The sequence below is a fragment of the Eschrichtius robustus genome, chromosome 12 (assembly GCF_028021215.1).
Source record: "Eschrichtius robustus isolate mEscRob2 chromosome 12, mEscRob2.pri, whole genome shotgun sequence".
NCBI classification, from domain to species: Eukaryota; Metazoa; Chordata; class Mammalia; order Artiodactyla; family Eschrichtiidae; genus Eschrichtius; species Eschrichtius robustus.
The window spans coordinates 70,615,954-70,635,718 of record NC_090835.1 but is presented as its reverse complement, the minus strand read 5'-3'; the positions used below and the strand labels follow the sequence as shown (position 1 = coordinate 70,635,718).

At 48.8% G+C, this 19,765-nt stretch overlaps 1 protein-coding gene across 3 annotated transcripts in view; it reads left to right on the top strand.

Moving 5' to 3' along the window:
• The window catches only part of CPNE5 (copine 5), an 88,508-nt gene that overhangs the window by 35,927 nt on the left and 32,816 nt on the right, over window positions 1-19,765 (top strand). The window contains exons 4-9 of one of the 3 annotated variants that reach the window (XM_068558009.1): window positions 3,830-3,933; window positions 5,402-5,441; window positions 5,656-5,732; window positions 7,511-7,570; window positions 9,700-9,750; window positions 10,040-10,103. In XM_068558009.1, coding sequence (XP_068414110.1) covers window positions 3,830-3,933; window positions 5,402-5,441; window positions 5,656-5,732; window positions 7,511-7,570; window positions 9,700-9,750; window positions 10,040-10,103 — 396 coding nt within the window. The remainder of the gene's footprint in view (window positions 1-3,829; window positions 3,934-5,401; window positions 5,442-5,655; window positions 5,733-7,510; window positions 7,571-9,699; window positions 9,751-10,039; window positions 10,104-19,765) is intronic. The other 2 variants (XM_068558011.1, XM_068558012.1) reach the window with 2 other exon arrangements.

Below are 19,765 nucleotides of genomic sequence, written 5' to 3'. Positions count from 1 at the left end.
TCTCAACTCCATCTGCATCTTAGAATCATGTAGGAAACTTTTAAAAAATACAGTTGTTCAGGCCCCACCCATTGAGATTCGGATTTAATTGGCCTGTGGTAGGGCTTGAGCATGGATGGGGTTTTTTTTTGTTTATTTTTTTTTGCTGCGCTTCCCCTACCAGGGATTGAACCCTCACCCTTGTCAGTGAAAGCACGGAGTCCTAACCATTGGACCTCCAGAGAATTCCAAGCATGGGTATTTTTAAAAATCTCCTGTTAAAGGATACTTTTTTTAAAGATAAAATCACGATTCCCATAGAAATAGAAAATGAACACACGGCAAAGATTTATTCAACTTATTAATCAATGAGGGACCCAGAAAGATGTTATAACTGGTTCAAATAATTCCAACAACACACACATATATGAAATCAGGAATGCTGAAATGAATTTACAAATAGCTGCAAAATTGGTCTGTATCCACAGGGTAATAATCAAATAATCAATTGCATTCCACTGAGGAAAATCCATTTGCATTTCTATGGATAAAATCATCTGCATTACTCTATGCTTTCTGTAATTTACCAAGTTGTAACGTAGCTCAGAGATGATGAACGATGCAGACCTCTATGAAATCAGATACCTGGACTAGTATGCGAAACAGGACACCCAGTGATCTGCTTTTTTGTACATTTTAATAACTTTCACACTTCCCCAGCCAGGGGGGAGCACCCTGCCTTAGACCTTTGTATATAGTTCTGTTAACAGTGTTATCACACTGTATCGTAGTTATTTGTGTTTGAGCTGTCCCACCTATGACAGAGAAGTCCTTAAGTACAGGATTCGTGTTCTATTTATGTTTGTAACCCAGCACCCACCACACTGCCTGGCCTACTTTATAAGTGCTTAAAAACTGTTGAATTCATAATTGAATTGAACTGGGTAACTCTAAGAAGCAAGCAGAACAAGTATTATTCTCCATCTTCTGATGAGGAAACTGAGGCTTTGAAAGTCTCCGATCAAGTCACACAGTCAGCTTGTGATGAAGTTGGGACTCAAACCCTCTCATCGATTTCCTCATTCAACCTTACTTCATTCAACAATGAGTACCTACTGTATACCAGTCACTGGGAGCAGTGGGCTCCTGCCGTCCTTGCCCTCAGGACCTTATATGTAGGGCAACATGGCGTAGAGAACGTGAGCCAGAATGCCTGGGTTGTGCCTTGAAGTCAGCAACTATTAGCCATGTGACCCTGGACAAATTACTTGGCTTTTTGGTGCTTTCATTTTCTCATCCATAAAATAGGGAAGCCTACCAAAAAAGGATTAAATAAGGTAATACGGTGTGAAGTGTTTACTGCAGCTGCTGGTGCTATAATCATGTGGGACTGTGAGCCTGTGACTCTGTTAAACACTGTGTCAGGTCCTGAGCTGCAAAGATGAGGAAAACTTGGATCCTCCCCATTGCTTGAGAAGCTCAGTCTAGTGCAATGGAAAGAGTAGATCATTATTAGGTCTTGTGATGAGGGCAGCCATAGGGATGTGAGGAGGATTATGGGAGTGCAAGGGAAGGGGTGGGAGTTAGAGAGCTGGACTTTCGGGGAGCTGAGTCCTTAAGCATTAGCGATTGGCCTACCTGGGGTACCTGCCAGGAGGTGGCTATTGCAGTGATTGAGGTGAGAAAATGAAGAGTCCCGGCCAAGGCCACGGAAGAGGAGGCAGGGAGAGGGGAGAGATTTAGCTGATGGAATTGACGGGAATGAGAGATTGATTCGCTGTGGGCCTGAGGGCAGGAAGGTGCCAAATCTAGTGCTCCCCAGATGACCCCACACTGCCTTGGGTGGGAGGTTCTCTTTGCAGGTTTCTAACTTACTTCAGGGGAGAAGGGGACACCTAGCTATGTCCCAGATAACTGGAGACATGTTAAGAATGATTGACAACCTATTTAAAATATTTTCATTTTGTCTGCCTATCTTGTTTAGTTTGGGGAATATCATGCCCTACCATCATGGAGTGTACAGTGCTTTTACACTTTATCTTTTAGACCCATGTCCCTTTTTAAAAATAAAATCTCACCAAATATATCTAGTGGATTGAAGACGTAAAAGAGCTGCTTTGATGGAACTGGTAGCCCAGAGCGGTGCCCACACTGCCCCCCCTCCATGACATGGGAAGGCTCCTGGGAGCTCCCAGCTCTGTGGACCACAGTCTAGCCCAGTGGTTCTCCAAGGGAGGTCCCTGCACCAGCAACATCAGTGTCACCTGCATTTTTAGAAGTGCAGATTCTTAGCCCTCATCCTAAACCCACTGAATCAGAACCTACAATCTATGTTTTAGCAAACCCTTTAAGTAATTCTCATGCCCAGAAATGGGGAGTGACTTGCTTTAAGTCATTCAGGGAGTTTAATGCGAGTTAATTATTGAGTGTCCAGTGTGTGCCAAACTCTAGTGTATATTTTGCAGGGGTTACCAAGAAAGTTAAGTCTCTGAATTAGTTATGCATTGCTGAGTAACAGATTAGCCCACAGCTTAGCCACTTAAACAACAGGGTCATGGATCTGGGTGTAGCTCTGTGGAATCCTTTACGTCAGGGTCTCTCACAAGGCTGTAGTCAAGGTGTTGGCCAGGGCCTCAGTCTTCTCAAGGTTCAGCTGGGGCAGGATCCACTTCTAAGTTCACTCAGTGGTCTTTGGTAAGATTTAGATTCTCAGGGGTGGGTTGGCTGATAGCCTTGGTTCTTTGCCACGTGGGCCTCTCCATAGGGCAGCTCACATCATGGCATGCGGCTTCATCAAAGTGAGCAAGCGGGCTTCCCTGGTGGCGCAGTGGTTAAGAATCTGCCTGCCAATGCAGGGGACACAGGTTCGAGCCCTGTTCTGGGAAGATCCCACATGCCACGGAGCAACTAAGCCCCTGAGCCACAACAACTGAGCCTGCGTGTCTGGAGCCTGTGCTCCGCAACAGGAGAGGCCGCGACAGTGAGAGGCCCGCGCACCGCGATGAGGAGTGGCCCCCGCTTGCCGCAACTGGAGAAAGCCCTCGCATAGAAACCAAGACTCAACACAGCCAAAAATTAATAAATAAATTAATTAATTAATTTTAAAAAAAAAAGTGAGCACGCAAGAGAGAGAGGGCGCCCAAGACGGAAGCCATAGTCGTTTATAACATAACCTTGGAAGTGACTTGTGCTCTAGTCCAGTCTTCATTAGAAGTGAGTCACTAGCTCCAGCCCACATTCAAGGGGAGGGGATTACACAAGGGCATGAATACCAAGAGATGGGACCTTAAAAGATCCCACAGTCCCTGTCTCTGCCTTGCATTTACAATTGGGGCATCAAATCAATACACACCTAATGAGGAATCAGTCAGAGAAGGAAGGTGGTCATAGAGGTGGCACAAGTTCAGTGGTGGCTCAGAGAGAAGTAATTCTCTGGTTGGAGGAATCAGGAAGGTTTCCTGGAGGAGGCGGCATTAACAATGGACCTTGAAGGAGTGGAGGATGTGCCATTGACTGAGAAGGGGAGGCCTGGTGGAGGACACAGCCTAGGCAAAGGCAGTGAGGTGAGCAAGTGAAGGGCCTGCTCAGGTATCCAGGTATCAAAACCATCTCACTTGAGTGGAGCCTATATAGAGAAAGGGAGAATAAAGTGACACTGGAGATTGGAGCCATAGGTGGACGGCTTCCACTGTAGATGTGGGAGCTCTCCCCTTGATGGGGGGGTGGGGGCAGGAGCTGGGAGAGGCGTGGCTTCCATCATTACAGGGTTCAGGACTGAGGGGCTCCGAGCCCAGTGCTTCCCTGTTCCACCAGCCTGGTCGTGCGATCCATGCCCCATCTCCTCTTGTAGTTCGGACGCACTGAAGTCATCGACAACACACTCAATCCCGACTTTGTGCGCAAATTCATCGTGGATTACTTCTTCGAGGAGAAGCAGAACCTCCGTTTTGACCTGTAAGTAGAAGATCGTGCTGAGGATGGAGCTGGGGAAGGAACCATGGCTGGGAGGTGGGGCTACAGGACCTGTACTGGGGCGGGAGTTTCCTCACTAGGGAAGGTAGGGGGGAGCTGTGATAGTAGAGGAACCCAGGGTTGGCCTGGGATAAAAGTGACAATTAGCTGAATCCAGCCCCACCTTCATCAGGAGGTGGAAAGGAGGTGGGGAGGGGGAACAAAGGCACGCCCCCCATTTGTCTCAGTGTGGGAGGGTGCTGGGCAAGCTACCTGATTCGGGGGGGTTGACGAAAGATCTTGGGGGCAACCCAGCTCTAATTCTGGGGAACCCTTTTCCCCCCAGCTCCCCATTGACCTCTCCCTCTGTCAAAGCTTGTTCTGGGAGAGGGTCCCCTCCAGTTCCCCTCCTGTAGAGGTAACTTGGCTGATGGGGCTCAAAGCATCTGTGTGTTTATCACAAAGATGCAGAGTGCCCCTCTCCTGAGGTTAAGGATGATGGTGGGATTTTAGTCTGATGAGCAGGTGGAGGAGTGGTGTTTTGTTGTTTTTTCGGGGTCTAGGGTGATTAGAAAGGACTGTGCCCTAGAGAATTGTGAACTGAGTGGGGAAGAAAAGAGGGGTTGGTACCTGAGAGAGCAAAGGAAAAAAATGCAGTGAAAGGAAATGACTTTGGAGGCAATGATAGGAGGACTTGAGGCCCAGAGCAGTCAATGCAGCCCATTGTAGTGAAGTCACCTGGTGACACTTTGGAGAGAGGAAGTGCTCAGGGAAGGGGACTGGCACAATGACGACTGCCCCTCAGCAGGAGTTGTCTGTACCTAGAATGACTGTTTGGCTACACAGATGGCCAGTGTGAGTAGAGGCGGGATGCAGGAGGGAAGGGCTGCAGGTGAGGCTGTGGGTGAGCCGGCCCCAGGTGAAGGGAGGTGCCCAGCTGCAGGATCAGCTGCCTGTGGCGGGCTGAGGTACAGGTATTCATGCCTCCCTCTTTCTTGAGTGCCCAGGCCTGAGGGCAGGTTGGGCAGGCCTGGGCAAAAGGGAACAACCAGGGAAGGTCAAAGGCAAGGTACTGAAGTCCAAGGGCAGCTGAGCCTTAGCTGGGAAGATGGGAGAACAGTCAGTGAAGAGCAGGGTGGCTCGGGTACCTGTGAACCAGCCAGGGTGGCAGAGCAAGTTTATTTTATTTTTTCAATTTTTAACGAGGTATAACTTATATATAGTGAAGTGCCCAGATCTTAATAGCGCTACCCCAATGATGCATTTTGATATCCATTTACCACCCAGATCAAGAGACAGACTAGCACCTTAGAAGGCTCCCATTTGCATCTCCCTGCTATTACTCCCAGAAATATCCACTGTGTTGGTGCCTGGTTTTGGGGGAGCAGGGGTCCTGGCTCAGCTCAAGAAGCCAGGCAATTTGGGGCAGGATGCCCCAGCTGCCTTCACCATCTCTCTGTGTTCCCTGCAGATATGACGTTGACTCCAAGAGTCCTGATTTATCCAAACACGTGAGTTCTGCCAGTGCCTGCCCAGCAATTCTGAAAGTCTCTTAAATGCCAAACTCTGAGTTGGCCTTGGGCTTCACTGTGACACAGAGTGTGTCTGATGCTGCATCCTGTCATTTCAGAGCCCTCATACTTCCAGGGGTGGGGTGATGGGGGAGGTGGGATGGCTGTGAGCAGAGTGGGTGACAGTGGTCTTTTCTGTACTCTGGATGTGCAGGATTTTCTGGGCCAGGCCTTCTGCACCCTTGGAGAGATTGTGGGGTCCCCCGGGAGCCGCCTGGAGAAGTCCCTCACGTAAGTGTTCAGGGGAGTGGGACCTGTCTGGTTTGCTTCCTCAGTGATGGGCCAACTTCCTATTCATCCTTGCTGAGGGCTGGCTCAGGGGAGGGGCAAAGCAGTCAGCCAGTCATAACAGACAATCGAAAATAAGGAGACCTCGTGGGCCTTGCCCTTGCAGGGCTTTTAACCCAGTTATCTTGGAGGGACCCTGGCTCAGTTATTAGAACCCCATGTTCCTTAGCATGGCCCGAGATACTATCTACCCCACTCCCACACCCCACCCCATCATTGTACAGGGGAAGAAACTGAAGCCCAGAGAGGGAAATTGATTTGCCCAAGGCCACACAGCTAGGAAGTAGAAGAGCTGGGATTTGAACCCAGGGATCTACTCACAAAGAGTATTCCTCAGATTGTTCATACCTTGTTGAGGCCAGAGCTGGGCATGGTGAGGCCCTCCCTATCCTGCCCTGCCCCTGCATCATAGGGTTTTAAGTGCTTTTAGGGGAAGACTATTATTACACTGAGCAGGCTCTGGGATGTGGAGTCCCAAAGCTTCTCACAGTGGAGCCTGAGGGTGGCTTCAGGGACCAGCCAGGTTGGCCAGGTGATGGGGTGACCTCTCTTGTCCCTGTTTCAGGAAGCCCCAGGAGTAGGGCCCAGGCAAGAGAGGCCTGCACACTAGGACAAATGTCCAGGTCATAGGGCAGGGTGGGCAGAAAAGCCCCCCACTTGCTTCTGCCAAGTTCACACTGGATGCTGTCCCCTCACTGTGATCAATAACTGCAGAATGTGTTATTGTGTGTGTGTGGGGGTGGTCTCTCTCCCAGGCCCTTGTCTCTGACCCCCAGTAACTATGTGGTAACTTCAGGGTCCCCAGAAAGGCCTCACTGTCCCCCCAAAGGTCTCCTCCTCTGGGTTCACAGAAAATAGTGATAAATAGCTATCATTTATTGAGAACAGGGAGTAAACTTATGTTTGGGGGCTCTGAAGTTTATAGAGTTTGGGGTCCCAGGAGTGAGTTTGTGTCTGCCCCTCTCAGCTCCCCACTGCCTGGATCAAATGCACATGAGTTATTTGGGTCTGTGCTGTCCCCTGGCCCACCTTTGGTGGAGGGACACACCTTCAGGAGGGATCAAGGAAGACTTGGGGTAGGGGATGGCTAGTGGTAGGAGCCTTAAAGGGTAAGCGGGATCTAAAATGTCGAGATGCTGGGTGTTGGTGAAGGAGGGGGGATCTACTCTCCCCACTGAAGACACATGAAGTTTTCATGTGTCTAAGTCTAGTTGTCTCCCAGGCTAGACCTATGAATGGCTCCCTTTCATTGGGCATCTATTCTGAACCAGACAGTCTTTTGTCTCCATGGCCTCATGTGATTAGCTCAGCAATCTCCCCATTTCACAGCCCGAACACTGAGGCTCAAAGAGGTAGAGCAGAGGTTCTCAAACTGTAGCAGGCATCAGCATCACCTGGAGGGCTTGTTTAGTACAGACTACTGGGCTCCAACCCCAGGTCTGGGCAAGGGCCTGAGAATTTACATTTCTAACACATTTCTAGGGGCTGTGATGCTGCTTGCCTGGGGTCCACACTTTGAGAACCCCTGGGGTTGGAGCTGCCCAGGGCTTCACAACAAGGTTTGGGAAGAAGACCTCTCCTTCCTCTGGCCTGTGGCTCTTGGTCCTGTTTTGATGTTTGACCCAGAACAGAAACCCGTCTCCAAGAATCTAGATGCCGAGTGCTCTGGCCTCTCAGGATGGGGGTACTCAGCTCATGACCTGCTCTCTCTCTCTCCACAGAATAGGAGCATTCAGCCTGAATTCCAGGACAGGCAAACCCATGCCAGCTGTATCCAACGGGTAGGCCACCAGACATCTCTGGCCCTGGAGTCCTCAGACATTCAGCCAGCTCTGCAGAGAGGGCCTCAGAGCCCTGGCCCAGTCCCTGCTCCTACCACTGTGCCTTCAGCCCTGGTCAGGGACACAGAGAGGGTCCTGGGTCCCTCCTAAAGTGGCACTTTGGGCCACTCCGCAGCTGGCCCTCCCCCCGTCCAGGCTAGAGCTCCCTCATCCCCAACCCCAGTGGCTCATAGGACTTCAGGGAGCAGGGTGGGGCTTAGAGGTAGGGGCTGTTTCTGGGAATCAGCAGGGGCTGGGCACTCTTCCTTCCCTTCCTCTCCCCCGGCCAGTTTTCTTCCACCTCCCACCTCCTCTAACCCTTCCCCTCTCTTCTCTTCATCTCCTCCCCGTCTTCTCCATTGCTTCCACTGCTGGATGTCAGCCTGCTCACAGAGTGGCTTCTGCTAAATCCTTACTTTCCGCATTTGCTTACCAGCTGCGGTGGGCTGGCCTTTTTCCCTCAGCCCCCACCCTGAACATCTGCTTTTGGCTGGCGTCACGCAGATATGGCAACAAAGACCCTCCCACTCTTTCCCTTTCCTCTCCTGGTTGGAGAAAGGGTCCTCACCTGGCAGGGGTGGGGAAGCCAGGGTAGGGAACATCTGCTTGGGGGACCAGCCTGGAGGTGCCTCTGGAGACGAGCATTTTGGCTGAGTAAGCAAAGCTCCACTGGCCTTTGCAGAGGGCTCCTAGAAGTTGGGGTCCCAGCAGCTGGATTGGCCACCAGACTAGCGGGATGTGGGAAAGAGGCCTTCAGGGGACCCAGGGATGCTCACAACCCAGGAAGTATATGGATGCTGGTTTATAAGAAGAGTAGAGAAGCAACAATTGGAGAGGGAGCAGGAGTCAGAGAGAGAAACAGAAAGGGAGAGCAAGAAAGACCAGAGAGAGGGAGGGAGGGAGAGAGAGAGAGAGAGGCCGAGTGAGCGGGTGGGAGCAGATTGGGGCTGAGAGCGTAGAAGGAAAGATTGGAAATAGAAGAGGGGCTAAGAGGCAAAGAGAGGAGCAGATGGAGAAACATTGGACAGAGGAGGCTGGTGTGAGGATTCTATCTCCCTGGTCAAACAAATCAATCTTTACTAGCAAGGAGGGCCAGATTGGGGGGCGGGGGAGGTAGGGAGGGGCTTTGGGTTACTCAGATCAGCTGCCCAAGTCTAGGGGGACAAGCTGGCAGGCACCGCCACCTGCCTATGGCAGGGGAACCTCGAGATGCAGCCCCTGCTCTGCTCACCTGATTTGGAGAGATTTGGGCTGTCTCATCAGCCCTCAGGGCCAGCTCCCATGCCTCCCCTGTTTGAGAACCTCTCCCTTTAAGAGCTGGCACGGGGGAGAGCTCCATCAGTGGTTCTCAAAATGTGATCCACAGTCAACATGCTGGTGGCCCTGAGGCTGGCCCAAGTGTGGGGCTGGATTTTATCAGCTTTGCACAATTGTAAAGGAAACCGGGCAGGGAGAGAAATGGTGCTCTTGAGGGCCTTCTCTGTGCCAGGCACTGTGTGTGTGCATATTAGTTAGTAAAATGGATGCTACAATTACACCCATTTTATGGGCCAGGAAACTGAGACTCAAGAGAGGTGTAGTAGTGAGCCCAAAGTCACACAGCTACTGGACAACATGCCATTTTCTTCACCCTTCCAGTGGCCCCTGGCTGCACTGGGACCCCCCTGGGTTAGTCCTGAACATCGGAGTGGGATGGGCTGGTGCCTGGGGGAGGGGTCCCTCCTGATCAAAGGAAGAGGTAGTGCAGATCCCCTGGGTAGAGCCCCACCCTGGGAATTGCCCTCCTAGAGGGGATTCTCTGGGTGGGCTGACTTCATGTCCCGGTTGCCTCCCTCACAGAGGACGCACATGGTTGGCCGGGATCTCTCTCCCCCAGAGAGACCCCAGCCAAGAAGTTTAAGGGGAGGGAGCCATGGGAGAGGGCCCAGCAAGCTGCCACCAAGAGTATACCAGTCCTCCTGCTTTACCCCCTCTTACTGCTCTCCCACCTACGATGAACCAGAGTGGCTCAGAGCTGGAATGTTCCGGGACTCTGGGGATCAGCTGGGCGCAGGGTTGGGTGGCTAGCCCACGAGGTCTTTTGCCCACAGAAGTGGTCTTTGGATGGAAAGTTTGAGGACCACTGGTCTGGAAGCCTCCGGGTGAGTCTGGATGCTTTTCCAATTCTAGGACTTTCACTGCAGACAGTACCCTTCTTGGCGGGCTCTTGGGGAGCAGGGGGCGGGGCAGCTCCAGGCCTGGGGGCCTGGCCCAGGAAGCAGTGCCCTAGGCCACAGGAGACTCTGTCTTCTTAGGGGCTTTGGGGCAGATCTGCTGGATGGTTGGGGGGCGGGGGCGGGAGGAGGATGAAGAGGGCTGATTCAGGGAGAGTTCAGGCTTGTGTCTCTGTCTTTGTCTGACTTTCCATTCTTTCATCTTCTCCTCTCCCAGTGGTGTCCCAGGGAAGAAATGTGGCACCATCATCCTGTCCGCTGAGGAGCTCAGCAACTGCAGGGTGAGTGGCAGAGGGACTCCAGGACAGGACCTGGTGGGGGTGGGGATGAAGCAGTGACAGAGAGCAAGCTGACCTCTCTGTGACCCTGGGACCACAGGGTCGTTATGTGTCGTTGGAGGGACTGGGGGAAGACAGGGCTCCTCAGTCTGACCTGGCTGTCGTAGAAGTCCACAACATCGGAGCTAGAAGGTGTCTTCCCTTTTTACAGCTGAGCTGAGGCCCAGAGACAGGAAGAAACTCGCCCACAGTCAGCAGCAGAGCTGGGCTGGGAGCCCTGGTCCACTCCCCATCATGGCCACCGCTCACTTGTCCTTGAGCCAAGACTGCCTTGGCACTGACACTGGCAACAGAGGGGCCTTTTCAGTCTTGGAGCCTGGGCGCTTGGCATTTAGTCGTCATTTTTCACTTTTAGCTCTGGAGTAGGGTGACACCCCTGCATGGGGCTGAGGGAGTGAGAGCATGTGGGGTGTGTGTGTGTGTGTGTGTGTGTGTGTGTGTGTGTGTGTGTGTGTATGTGTGTGTGTGTTGGGAAGCCAGAGTCTGCAATCCTAGGCAGCCCTTGGTTTTGCTTCTTCTGTGGCACCGTGGAAAAGAAGGAGATGGAGACAGCTGGCAGGTAGCCGAGCACCGAAGAAGGGGCTCCGGGGACCCAATAGCTAATAATGCTGATAAAATGCAGTAATGATGATAGTTTCTGTCTGTCAATGTCTGGGCATTTTACATGTTAGCACTACTTCTGACAACAATCCTAAGAGGTAGGGTAACCATTGTTATTCCCATTTTATGGTTGAGGAAAGTGAGGTTCAGAGAGGCTAATCACCTGTTCAAGGACAATAAGTGGTAGAGCCAGGGTTCTAATCCAGGTCAGCCTGATTCTGAAACCCAGGCTTATTCCCCTAAACTACCCAGGCTTGCATGCCCCTTAGGTTAATCAGGAGCCACAGGTGAGAACATAGAAGGTCATAAGGAGAAAAGGAGGAGACAGCGACAGTGTGAGCACAAGACCAATTCTGGGGTAACCTGGGAACTCAGCTTCCTATGGGGCTGGATCCAGCTCAGATTAGAGGGCCTGGGAGGGATGAGGAGAAACAGCATTTTCTGACCTTCCTGGGAAGGCAGTATAACTATTGTATCCATTAGCTATCAGTATTTACCATATTAGAAGTTAAAATTGAGGGATTTCCCTGGCAGTCCAGTGGTTAAGACTCCACGCTTCCACTGTAGGGGGCGCAGGTTCAATCCCTGGTTGGGGAACTAAGATCCCACATGCAGCAGCACAGTGCGGCCAAAAAAAAAAAAAAAAGAAATTTAAATTATGTATTAATTCATTTAAAAATAACAATAGTTTAACCCATTATAGGTTAACAGAAGTAACATCTTTTTTGAAAAATAACTATATTTTCCAAAATAAAAGTCATTTAGTGAGAAGGGTGCTTTGCTTTATATTAAAAAAAATCGCTTTAACGTCTGGCTTAACAGAAGAGCTGGGTTCTCATATCAGCTTCTGCAGTCAATCTGTTATGATATCACTGTTGGATAACTTCTAGAAAACTCCATGTCTTATCAGCATTATTATGAAAATAGCTTTGGCCTCGTGGACTCCCTTGGGGGTTCCTGGTCCATACTTTGAGAACTACTGGTATGTATGGAGGTATAAATTGTTAGCCAATATTAATTGAGCGATTATTCTGAGACACACACTGTGCTAAGTGGTGTATAGTATCAGTTTATTTATCTGATGTATGTATCCGTAGAATGATGTATTATAATATCTGATGTATTATGGTCCTCATTTTACAGAGAGGTTAAGGGACCTGCCCAAGATCACACAGCCACTGAGTAGAAGAGATGTGAACCCAGGCAGTCTGGTCCTAGAGCCAGGGTCTTTAATGACTAGGCTGTAGTGTCCCAAACTCTGCTTTCAGGGGCTTCCAGTTGGAGAATAAGACACAGAATTGTTAGGACAGGGCAGTATAACAATGACCAAATCATCTCAAACACAATTGCTCAATCTGGTTTCTCTACTTGTCTGTTTACCTCAGTGGGTCTGGAGGAACTTGACCGCAGGACTAAACCTCCCCCTCGTATACACCCAGCAGAGGGCGTGGCGTGCAGTAGGTGATCACAGGGCTTCTTTCGTGAATCTGTGATTGAATGAATAGGAAGCACAAACCAAATGTTTAGTAGCAGGTGATGATGAAAACTCCTATGCCTATACGTGCTGGCGACCTCAACGCTGTTAGAGTCCCAACAAGGGAGAGAATGCAGCTGATGTGTAGACTAGAGCTTCTGTTCAAGCTTCCTGAGCCTCAGTTTCCCCACATGTATGCTGGGGCTGATAGGCTGGCTGTGAGGGTTAAAGGAGATCGTGAAGGTGACTGTGCCTAGCAGGGGCTGGGCTCCTAGTGGGTGTCTGGGAAAGGTTGAATCTGAATTCTCTGAAGCCTAGATTCAGTTTGCCCCCATGCTTATAACTCAGTCGGTGACTTCCTCCCTAGTTTATAATTAAATAAAGTAATGTAAGTGAAAGTGCTTTGGAAATTCTAAAGCTGTAGACAGTGCTGGGTGCTGTTATTGGTCTAGTTTTCCGGGATTGGTAAACAGTCTGAGTTTAATACCCATTAGGCTCTGCCTCCTCCTCCTCCTTCCCCACTCCTCCCTTCCCCTCCTTCATCCAGGGATGACAGCAGTTTCTTTGATTTAAGCTGTTTCAGAGCAAGTGGGGTTTGGGGGGGGGGGCTCCCTCCCTTCCTCTTGATATTGTCAGCTCCTTTTCTTTTGGGGCATCTTTGGCTGAGTTCTGTCTTTCTCTAGAATACTTGCAAGGAAAAGAGACTAATTCCCAGCATCTGGCTGAATTAAAATAATTACATCTGAACGGCTTTGCTTCTGTCGTTCCAGCATTCAGTAGGAGGATCAAAGGAAGAGGGTGGAGTCTGAGAGATGGTTTTTCACCAGAGCAGGGCTTCCTGCTCAAATGAATATATTCTGCCAAAGCAGACAAACCCTCCCTTCATCCACGGGGATGGTGTGGGCGGGCAGGGACCAGCAAAGGATTAGAGTAGACTCCAGCGGGTCACCAGCGTGCTTTGATGGGTTATAGAAAAACCCTTCTCATCTGGAATTTAAGTACCAAGAAAGTTCCAACAATCCGAATTTGATCCAAAATATTATTCAGTGATGCTTGATGTTGACAACGACGAGTTAATCTCCTGAAGGGGCTCTGAATGACCAAAGAACTCATTATGCTCATCAGTAAAACAATGATTTTTCTGTGTAATACTGAGCAATATTTGCATAGTCCTCAGAGTTGACCAAGACTCTCACGTTAACAGTCTATTTGATTGTCACCATGGGGCTCAGGCCTGGGTAGGTGTGAGTAACCCAGTGTACACATGCAGAGAGGTTGAAGTGACCTGCCTAAGACTGCAGGATTCTAGCCCAAGCCTTGGTTCAGGGAGTCTTTCCCTCACCCAGGGAAGTCCCGAGTCTTCATGGTACATGGAACAGCTGTGAGCTTTGTGGTCTTTGTCAGGCCAGTAGCCTTTAGCAGGCATGGTGAGTGGCTGGGCTTCTGGAGAGAGGCAGGGGGGTGTTGCGGGTGCAGGGAGCAGATAGCTCCTTGCCTTCCCCTCCCCAGACCCTTAGCTACCCTTAGGGCTGCCAGCCACCCAGACCAGCCTTGCTCTGGAGCCAGGAGATCCTGGCCGGATGCACATTCTCACTGCCTCCCAGTCAGGTCCCTGCACACACTGGCCAAAGTGTGGCTCACCTCTCACAAGCCAGGGGAGTCAAAGCTTCACACTGCAGCTGCCCCTCCCCCGCCCCTTTTAGGTATCACCAGCCTGCTCGTGTATTCATTCATTTCATTTCATCAGATATGCTTTGGCTCAGTTCATGCCCTCCCAGAGTTTCCAGTTTAGTATGAGAGACAGAAATTGCCAACCAGCAATCAATCACAGTACAGCAGTGGTCCTCAACCCTGCCTCTTTTTTATAACAAATATTTTATAGCACTCTTTAGTATCCTGAAGGAAAATTCATGGATATACTATACGCTATTCCAAAATACATACAGGTGAGGCAATGAGCCCTTGCAGCTACCTGGGGGAAGATGGATCCAGGCAAAGAGATTAGCTCTTGCAAAGGCCCAGGAACAGGAGAAGAGTGATGAGTGACATCAGAGAGGCAAGGGTGTGGGTGAGTGTGGGGGCCAGGTTGTGTGGGACCTTGTGGCCGGGGAGCTTAGCTTTGAATCCTGTTAAAGTCAGAACTCTCATTGTTCTAAAGACAAACTTCAGAGAGAACCCAGTGTCTCTATATGGGAGGCTCAGGAAGAGTCCTGGGAGGGAGGGAGAAAGATAAGAAGAAAGAGGTAAGGTGAAGTGGGGTGAAGTGGTGAAGGTTTTCTGAGTGTCAGAATATGCAGGTTGATGTTTGGGGAAAATGTGTGTGTGGCCAGCACGGGTGTAAGTGTCCTGCATGATAAATGATCAGGATTCAGACATCACCTTTTAAAAAAGTTAATTTGTAATGTTTTGGTCTTAGAAATTATCTTTCTGGTTAAAAAAAAACAGAATGAAATAAAACAAAACAAAAACATTTTTCCTGATGCTAGAAAAATAACACGTTTCTAACAGACAGTTGGAAAATACAAAGAATAGAAACATCAACAAGAGATAATCACTGTTGACATTTTGATGCATTTCCTCCAAGGTTTTTTTTTCTGGGCGTACAAATATATAGTTTTTTCTTATAATTAGTAGACTATGGTAACCAGATTTATTTTCCCATGTCACTAGATATTCTTGGAAGACATTTTTAATAGCTGTATATCATTTTTCTGTTTATGGATGGGCCATAATTTATTAAAGCTATTCTCTTAAAGGAAACAGTATAATTAATACTGCAGTGAACATCCTCATAGCTGAATTGTTCCATTTTTCTTTGAACTTTAGTTGATGGATTTTGGTTAGTATCCCAGACACACAGGCTCAGTGAGCAGGAGGAAAAACGGTCAATCTGGACTATTCAGCCTCTGAATGACCAAATCAACAGTTACACAACTGTTGGATTGCTTGAGAAGTCAGTCATTAAGACAGCAGAGAAAAACCAGCTTGACCTCAAGGTGGTTATTCCCATCAATGTGTAGCGACAGGCCTAGTCTCCTAGACCAACTTTAATACTCACCATCTGCATTAGAATAAACTCTAGCCTATGGGGTCTTTGCTTCTATCCCTGAATGCCTACACCCTAGGTCTCCTGCTTCTGCAGTCTTATCCAGGCGGGCTGGGGCTCTGGGCCCCTCTGTGAATGCAGAAGCCCTTCTGAAGGTCACTGGTCACAGAATCACCCCCAGCTCTGAGTTGTGTTTCTCTCTACTGGAATGCTAAATTTCAGAGTTGTGGCTAATGATTCTTTTTATTTTTATTTTTTAATTTAATTTTTATTTTATATTGGGGTATAGTTGATTTACAATATTGTGTTAGTTTCAGGTGTACGACAAAGTGATTCAGTGATACATATACATATATCCATTCTTTTTCGGATCCTTTTCCCACATAGGTTTTTTCTTTTTAATCAATGTCTTCTTTTTTCAGACTAAAAAAGACAATGTACTAATTCCAGGAAATTTGGAAAATGCAGCAAATATTAAAGAGAAGACAGTAAATGTCACCATGTTTCCACCATCTATTTAAAAGTGCTTCTTAGGGTACAGCGTGTGAGCAGTAGGGCAAAGTGGTTAAGAACTTGGGCTCTGGATCCAGACCAAATGCCATTGCTTATGAGCTATGTGACCCTGGGCAGGTTACCTGACCTCTGTGTGCCTCAGTTTCTTCATTTGTAAAATGGCTTTATTTAGATTTTTGATATTTTATGTATCATGGATTTTTGCATTGATTTTGATTTTTAAAAATATCGCATTAGGGACTTCCCTGGCAGTCCAGTGTTTAAGACTTCGCCTTCCAATGCAGGGGGTGCGAGTTTGATCCCTGGTCGGGGAGCTAAGATCCCACATGGCTCGAGGCCAAAAAACCAAAACATAAAACAGAAGCAATATTGTAACAAATTCAATAAAGACTTTAAAAATGGTCCACATCAAAAAAATCTTTTTAAAAAATATCACATTAAAATCTTTGATTATTGAGATTTTTGGAGTCCCTTAAATTTTGCACTTGCCTTATCCTTGCTCTGATCCTGGGGGCTGCCGGCAAGACGGAAGCCAGAGCAGCCTTCCGTTCTCCTCCCCCCCCCCGGGGTGTTGCTACCCTCTCCCAGCCTTCAGCCCACTTGCTGACCTCCTGGGTCAGGGAGGCCTAACATGCTGGAGTGGGCCAGGCCACCATCCCAGAGAGAAAGGCTGTTTGCTGTGGTCTCCCAAGCAGCCTGATTAACATGCGGAAAGATGCAAATTGAGGCAATCCTGCTGTTTTAGAAGAACTTAATATGTTTTTTTAAAAGATAGGGTGAAGAGGCAGAAATTGAGAAAATTATATATTGCAGGAGCTGTTTTATCATCTCTGCAGTTGATTCCAGAGATGCTTCTGGTTTGGGAAAGGCATATCATGTGTTCAGAGAGCCCCACTCTCAGGCTGAGAATGTCAAACAGCAGGACCTCTGACCCTCAGCCAGAATTTGCTGCTCCCTGATCCTGCTGGCCCAGTGCATGTTATTGCCGCTTCCCTAGCCTCTTCCTGGGGTCACATGTATATCAAGGGTTGATTCATTCATTAACCCTTATTTAAGGGGAACAGTTGAAGCATAGTAAATAGGACTATTGACATAACCCAGAGGCACCTTCAAAAGCAAGTCCCCAAGCAGCTCCATGCTCCTTGTCTCACGGGCTCCCCATGGGCCACACACCCATTAGGGAGGAAGCTTGCCTTGGTTATAGCCTAGAAAGCTCTCTGAAGTTCTGTCTTATGCCCATGGATTTGACAATGGCCCCATACAGTTTATCATAATGGGCTTTTGGCGAATGTTTCTGGGTCTGGGTGGTGTTAGGGAAGGCAGATCAGGTTGAAGAACAAAATAAGCCCCCAGCAATGCCTCACACATATTTGCCATGGGGGTGGTGTGGGGGAATGAGATGTGGCTCACTGGCGGATGTTTCCAGTTAGATGAATTTCAGAGTCAGTCTTTTTTTTTTTTAACTAGCTTGCATAGAGGAGACTTTTCTAAAATGGATTTCACACTTCTCTGACTTCTCAAACTGAGGCTACAGAACATAATTAGACTTATCTTGATGATTCGGGGTCATCATTTGGAATCTCAGTTATTAATCTTTGGAGCCAGACTGTCTTGTTTCAATCCAAGCTTCTCCTCTTACTAAGCTTTGTAGCTTCAGGAAAGGGTATTCACTTCTCTGTGCCTCAGTCTCCTCAGCTTTAAAATGGGAATAACGATTGTAGTTATCGTAGATAAACACGAGTTGAACATTGGCAATTCCATATGGGTCAGCCCAGGAGTAGATGGCACTCGGCGAGTGTTGGCTTCTATTCTTTTAGCTGTTCTATGCTGGGCACTGTGGACTGGTACTTAACATATATCATCTCCCTTGGTCTTCCCAACAGTCTCACAGGGGGCATTGTTACTCCATTTTTCCAGAGGAGAATACCAAGACTTAGGTTAAATTGCTTGCCCCAGGCTGCTCAGCTAGTAGATGGCAGAGCTGGGGTTCCAACCAGGTGTCTGTGGCTCCTTTGTACTGTTCTCTCTGTCAGGTGCTGTGCTGGGACCGTGGCCCTCCCAGTGGAGCACTAAGTAGTCCTGGAAGTTAGGGTCTATTAAGTTCTTCATTAATATTTTTCTGATATTCCTACTCCCCTCCCTGATCTTGCAGGGCCCGCAGGGGTTCTCCTAGGAAGGAAAAATAAGAGCTTTGCCTCTGGATTTTGTGGCATCTGTTTTGGTTGTTTCAAATATATGTGTGTATTTCGTAGTCAACCAGTATTGGTGTCGTGTACGGCTTGCCTGTGTTCATTCAGGAGAAGGTGTCACACAGGTGACCTCCAGATGTGGGAGAGGTCACTGTGATAATCACCAAGCTATGCCTGGGGAGGCTGGAGGGATCCTGGATTCCCAGACTGTCCCCTGAGCGCCAGCCTTCCCCAGATGCCGCCCCTTTCCCAGTATGCTCCCTGTGGCATCAGCACCAAAACCTAAACCGCCCAGCTGAAAAGGACAGTGGTGATCATCCTGTACAGTGCATCACTTTATAGATGAAACAGGCTCAGAGGGCTTGAAGGACTGCTGGGACAAACTAGAACTCAGAGCTTTGCATTCCTTGCTGGGGCTCCTACTCAGCAAAGTCTGGTCTGTTTTCTGATGCCGCTGATGGTTCCATCCATGGGGAGGAGCCAGGGCCCACTTTATGGGCATGTGATCTGTTCAGTCACACAGGACCTGCTCTTGGTTTAATGCTCTGCTGTTACAGTCTTGAAATCTCTTAATACTCTTTGAACAAAGGACCTCACATTTTCCCTTTTTACTGGGTCCCACAAATTATATAGCCAGTGCCGGGAGAAGCCTACCAGGTCCTAGGCTTCCTCCTCTTTCTAGGCCTTGGGATGGAACTCCCCAGGATGGCATTTAAAGTGCTCCCTCCATCCAGCATGAGATGGGATTGGAACTTTCTCCCTGGGAAAGATAGTGACTGCTGGGGGTGGACTTAGAAGGCTAGAGATCTTTCTGGGAGGGTGTGAGGGAAAGCTCTGAAGTCTAACTGCCTTTGTTACCACCACTGTGTGATCTTGGACGACCTCTAAAAGCCTCAGTTTCCTCATCTGTAAACTGGGGAGACTAGAGGAGTTACTTCATACTGTTATAATGAGGATTCAGTGAAATAATGTATGTAAACAGAAGGCTTAACACAGCACCTGGCATCGAGTAAGTGCTCGATAAGTCAGCCATTCTTTATTCCAGGTCTGAAGTCCTAGATTTCTCAGGAGGCTCTCAGATTCCTGGGGCTTCTAGGCCTTGGAAGCCCCCAATCTGGCCTCCTTGTCCCTCTCAGGTGGGCGATGCTGAGGGACATGATAAAAGCCATCATTACCTGGGCGCCTCCGTGTGCTGGCCACTGTGCCCCAGCACTGCCCCTCAGGGCCTCCCTTCAGGAGGCCCTCTCAGCCCAGGCTAACCTGAGTCCAGCCCTGACCCGAGTCAGAAGAAATCAGCAACTCTAAAGATACAGGGAAGCAGGCCACGTGAACTATAGTGTGCTCTGTGCTGGAAGAGGCATGACTTTGAAATCATGTTGAGTTCATACATGTTGAATTTCTGCTCCACCAGTTGCCATCTGGTGATCTTGGGCAGGTTACCTAGCTTCTCCAACCCCCACCATCCTCATTTGTAAAAAGCAACGAAGGATTATTCTGAGGGCTAAACATGATAAGGCTGTAAAGCACTGAGTTCAGTGACAGGCCCACATAGATGGTATCTAATAAATGTTTGTTGAATGAATGAATGAGCAAGTGAATGGAGGGATGCTCTGTTTGCTGTTGTCAGATGTCCTTGAGGGAAGGCATATGAGGTGGTAGAGGTGGGAGTGGGGCAGGGACAGAGACAGAGACCACACACAGTGCGTGGGGGGAGGGGAGAAATATCCAAATCATCATAACTTGTGCACACACAGTACTTAGTGTGTGCAATATACTGTTCTCA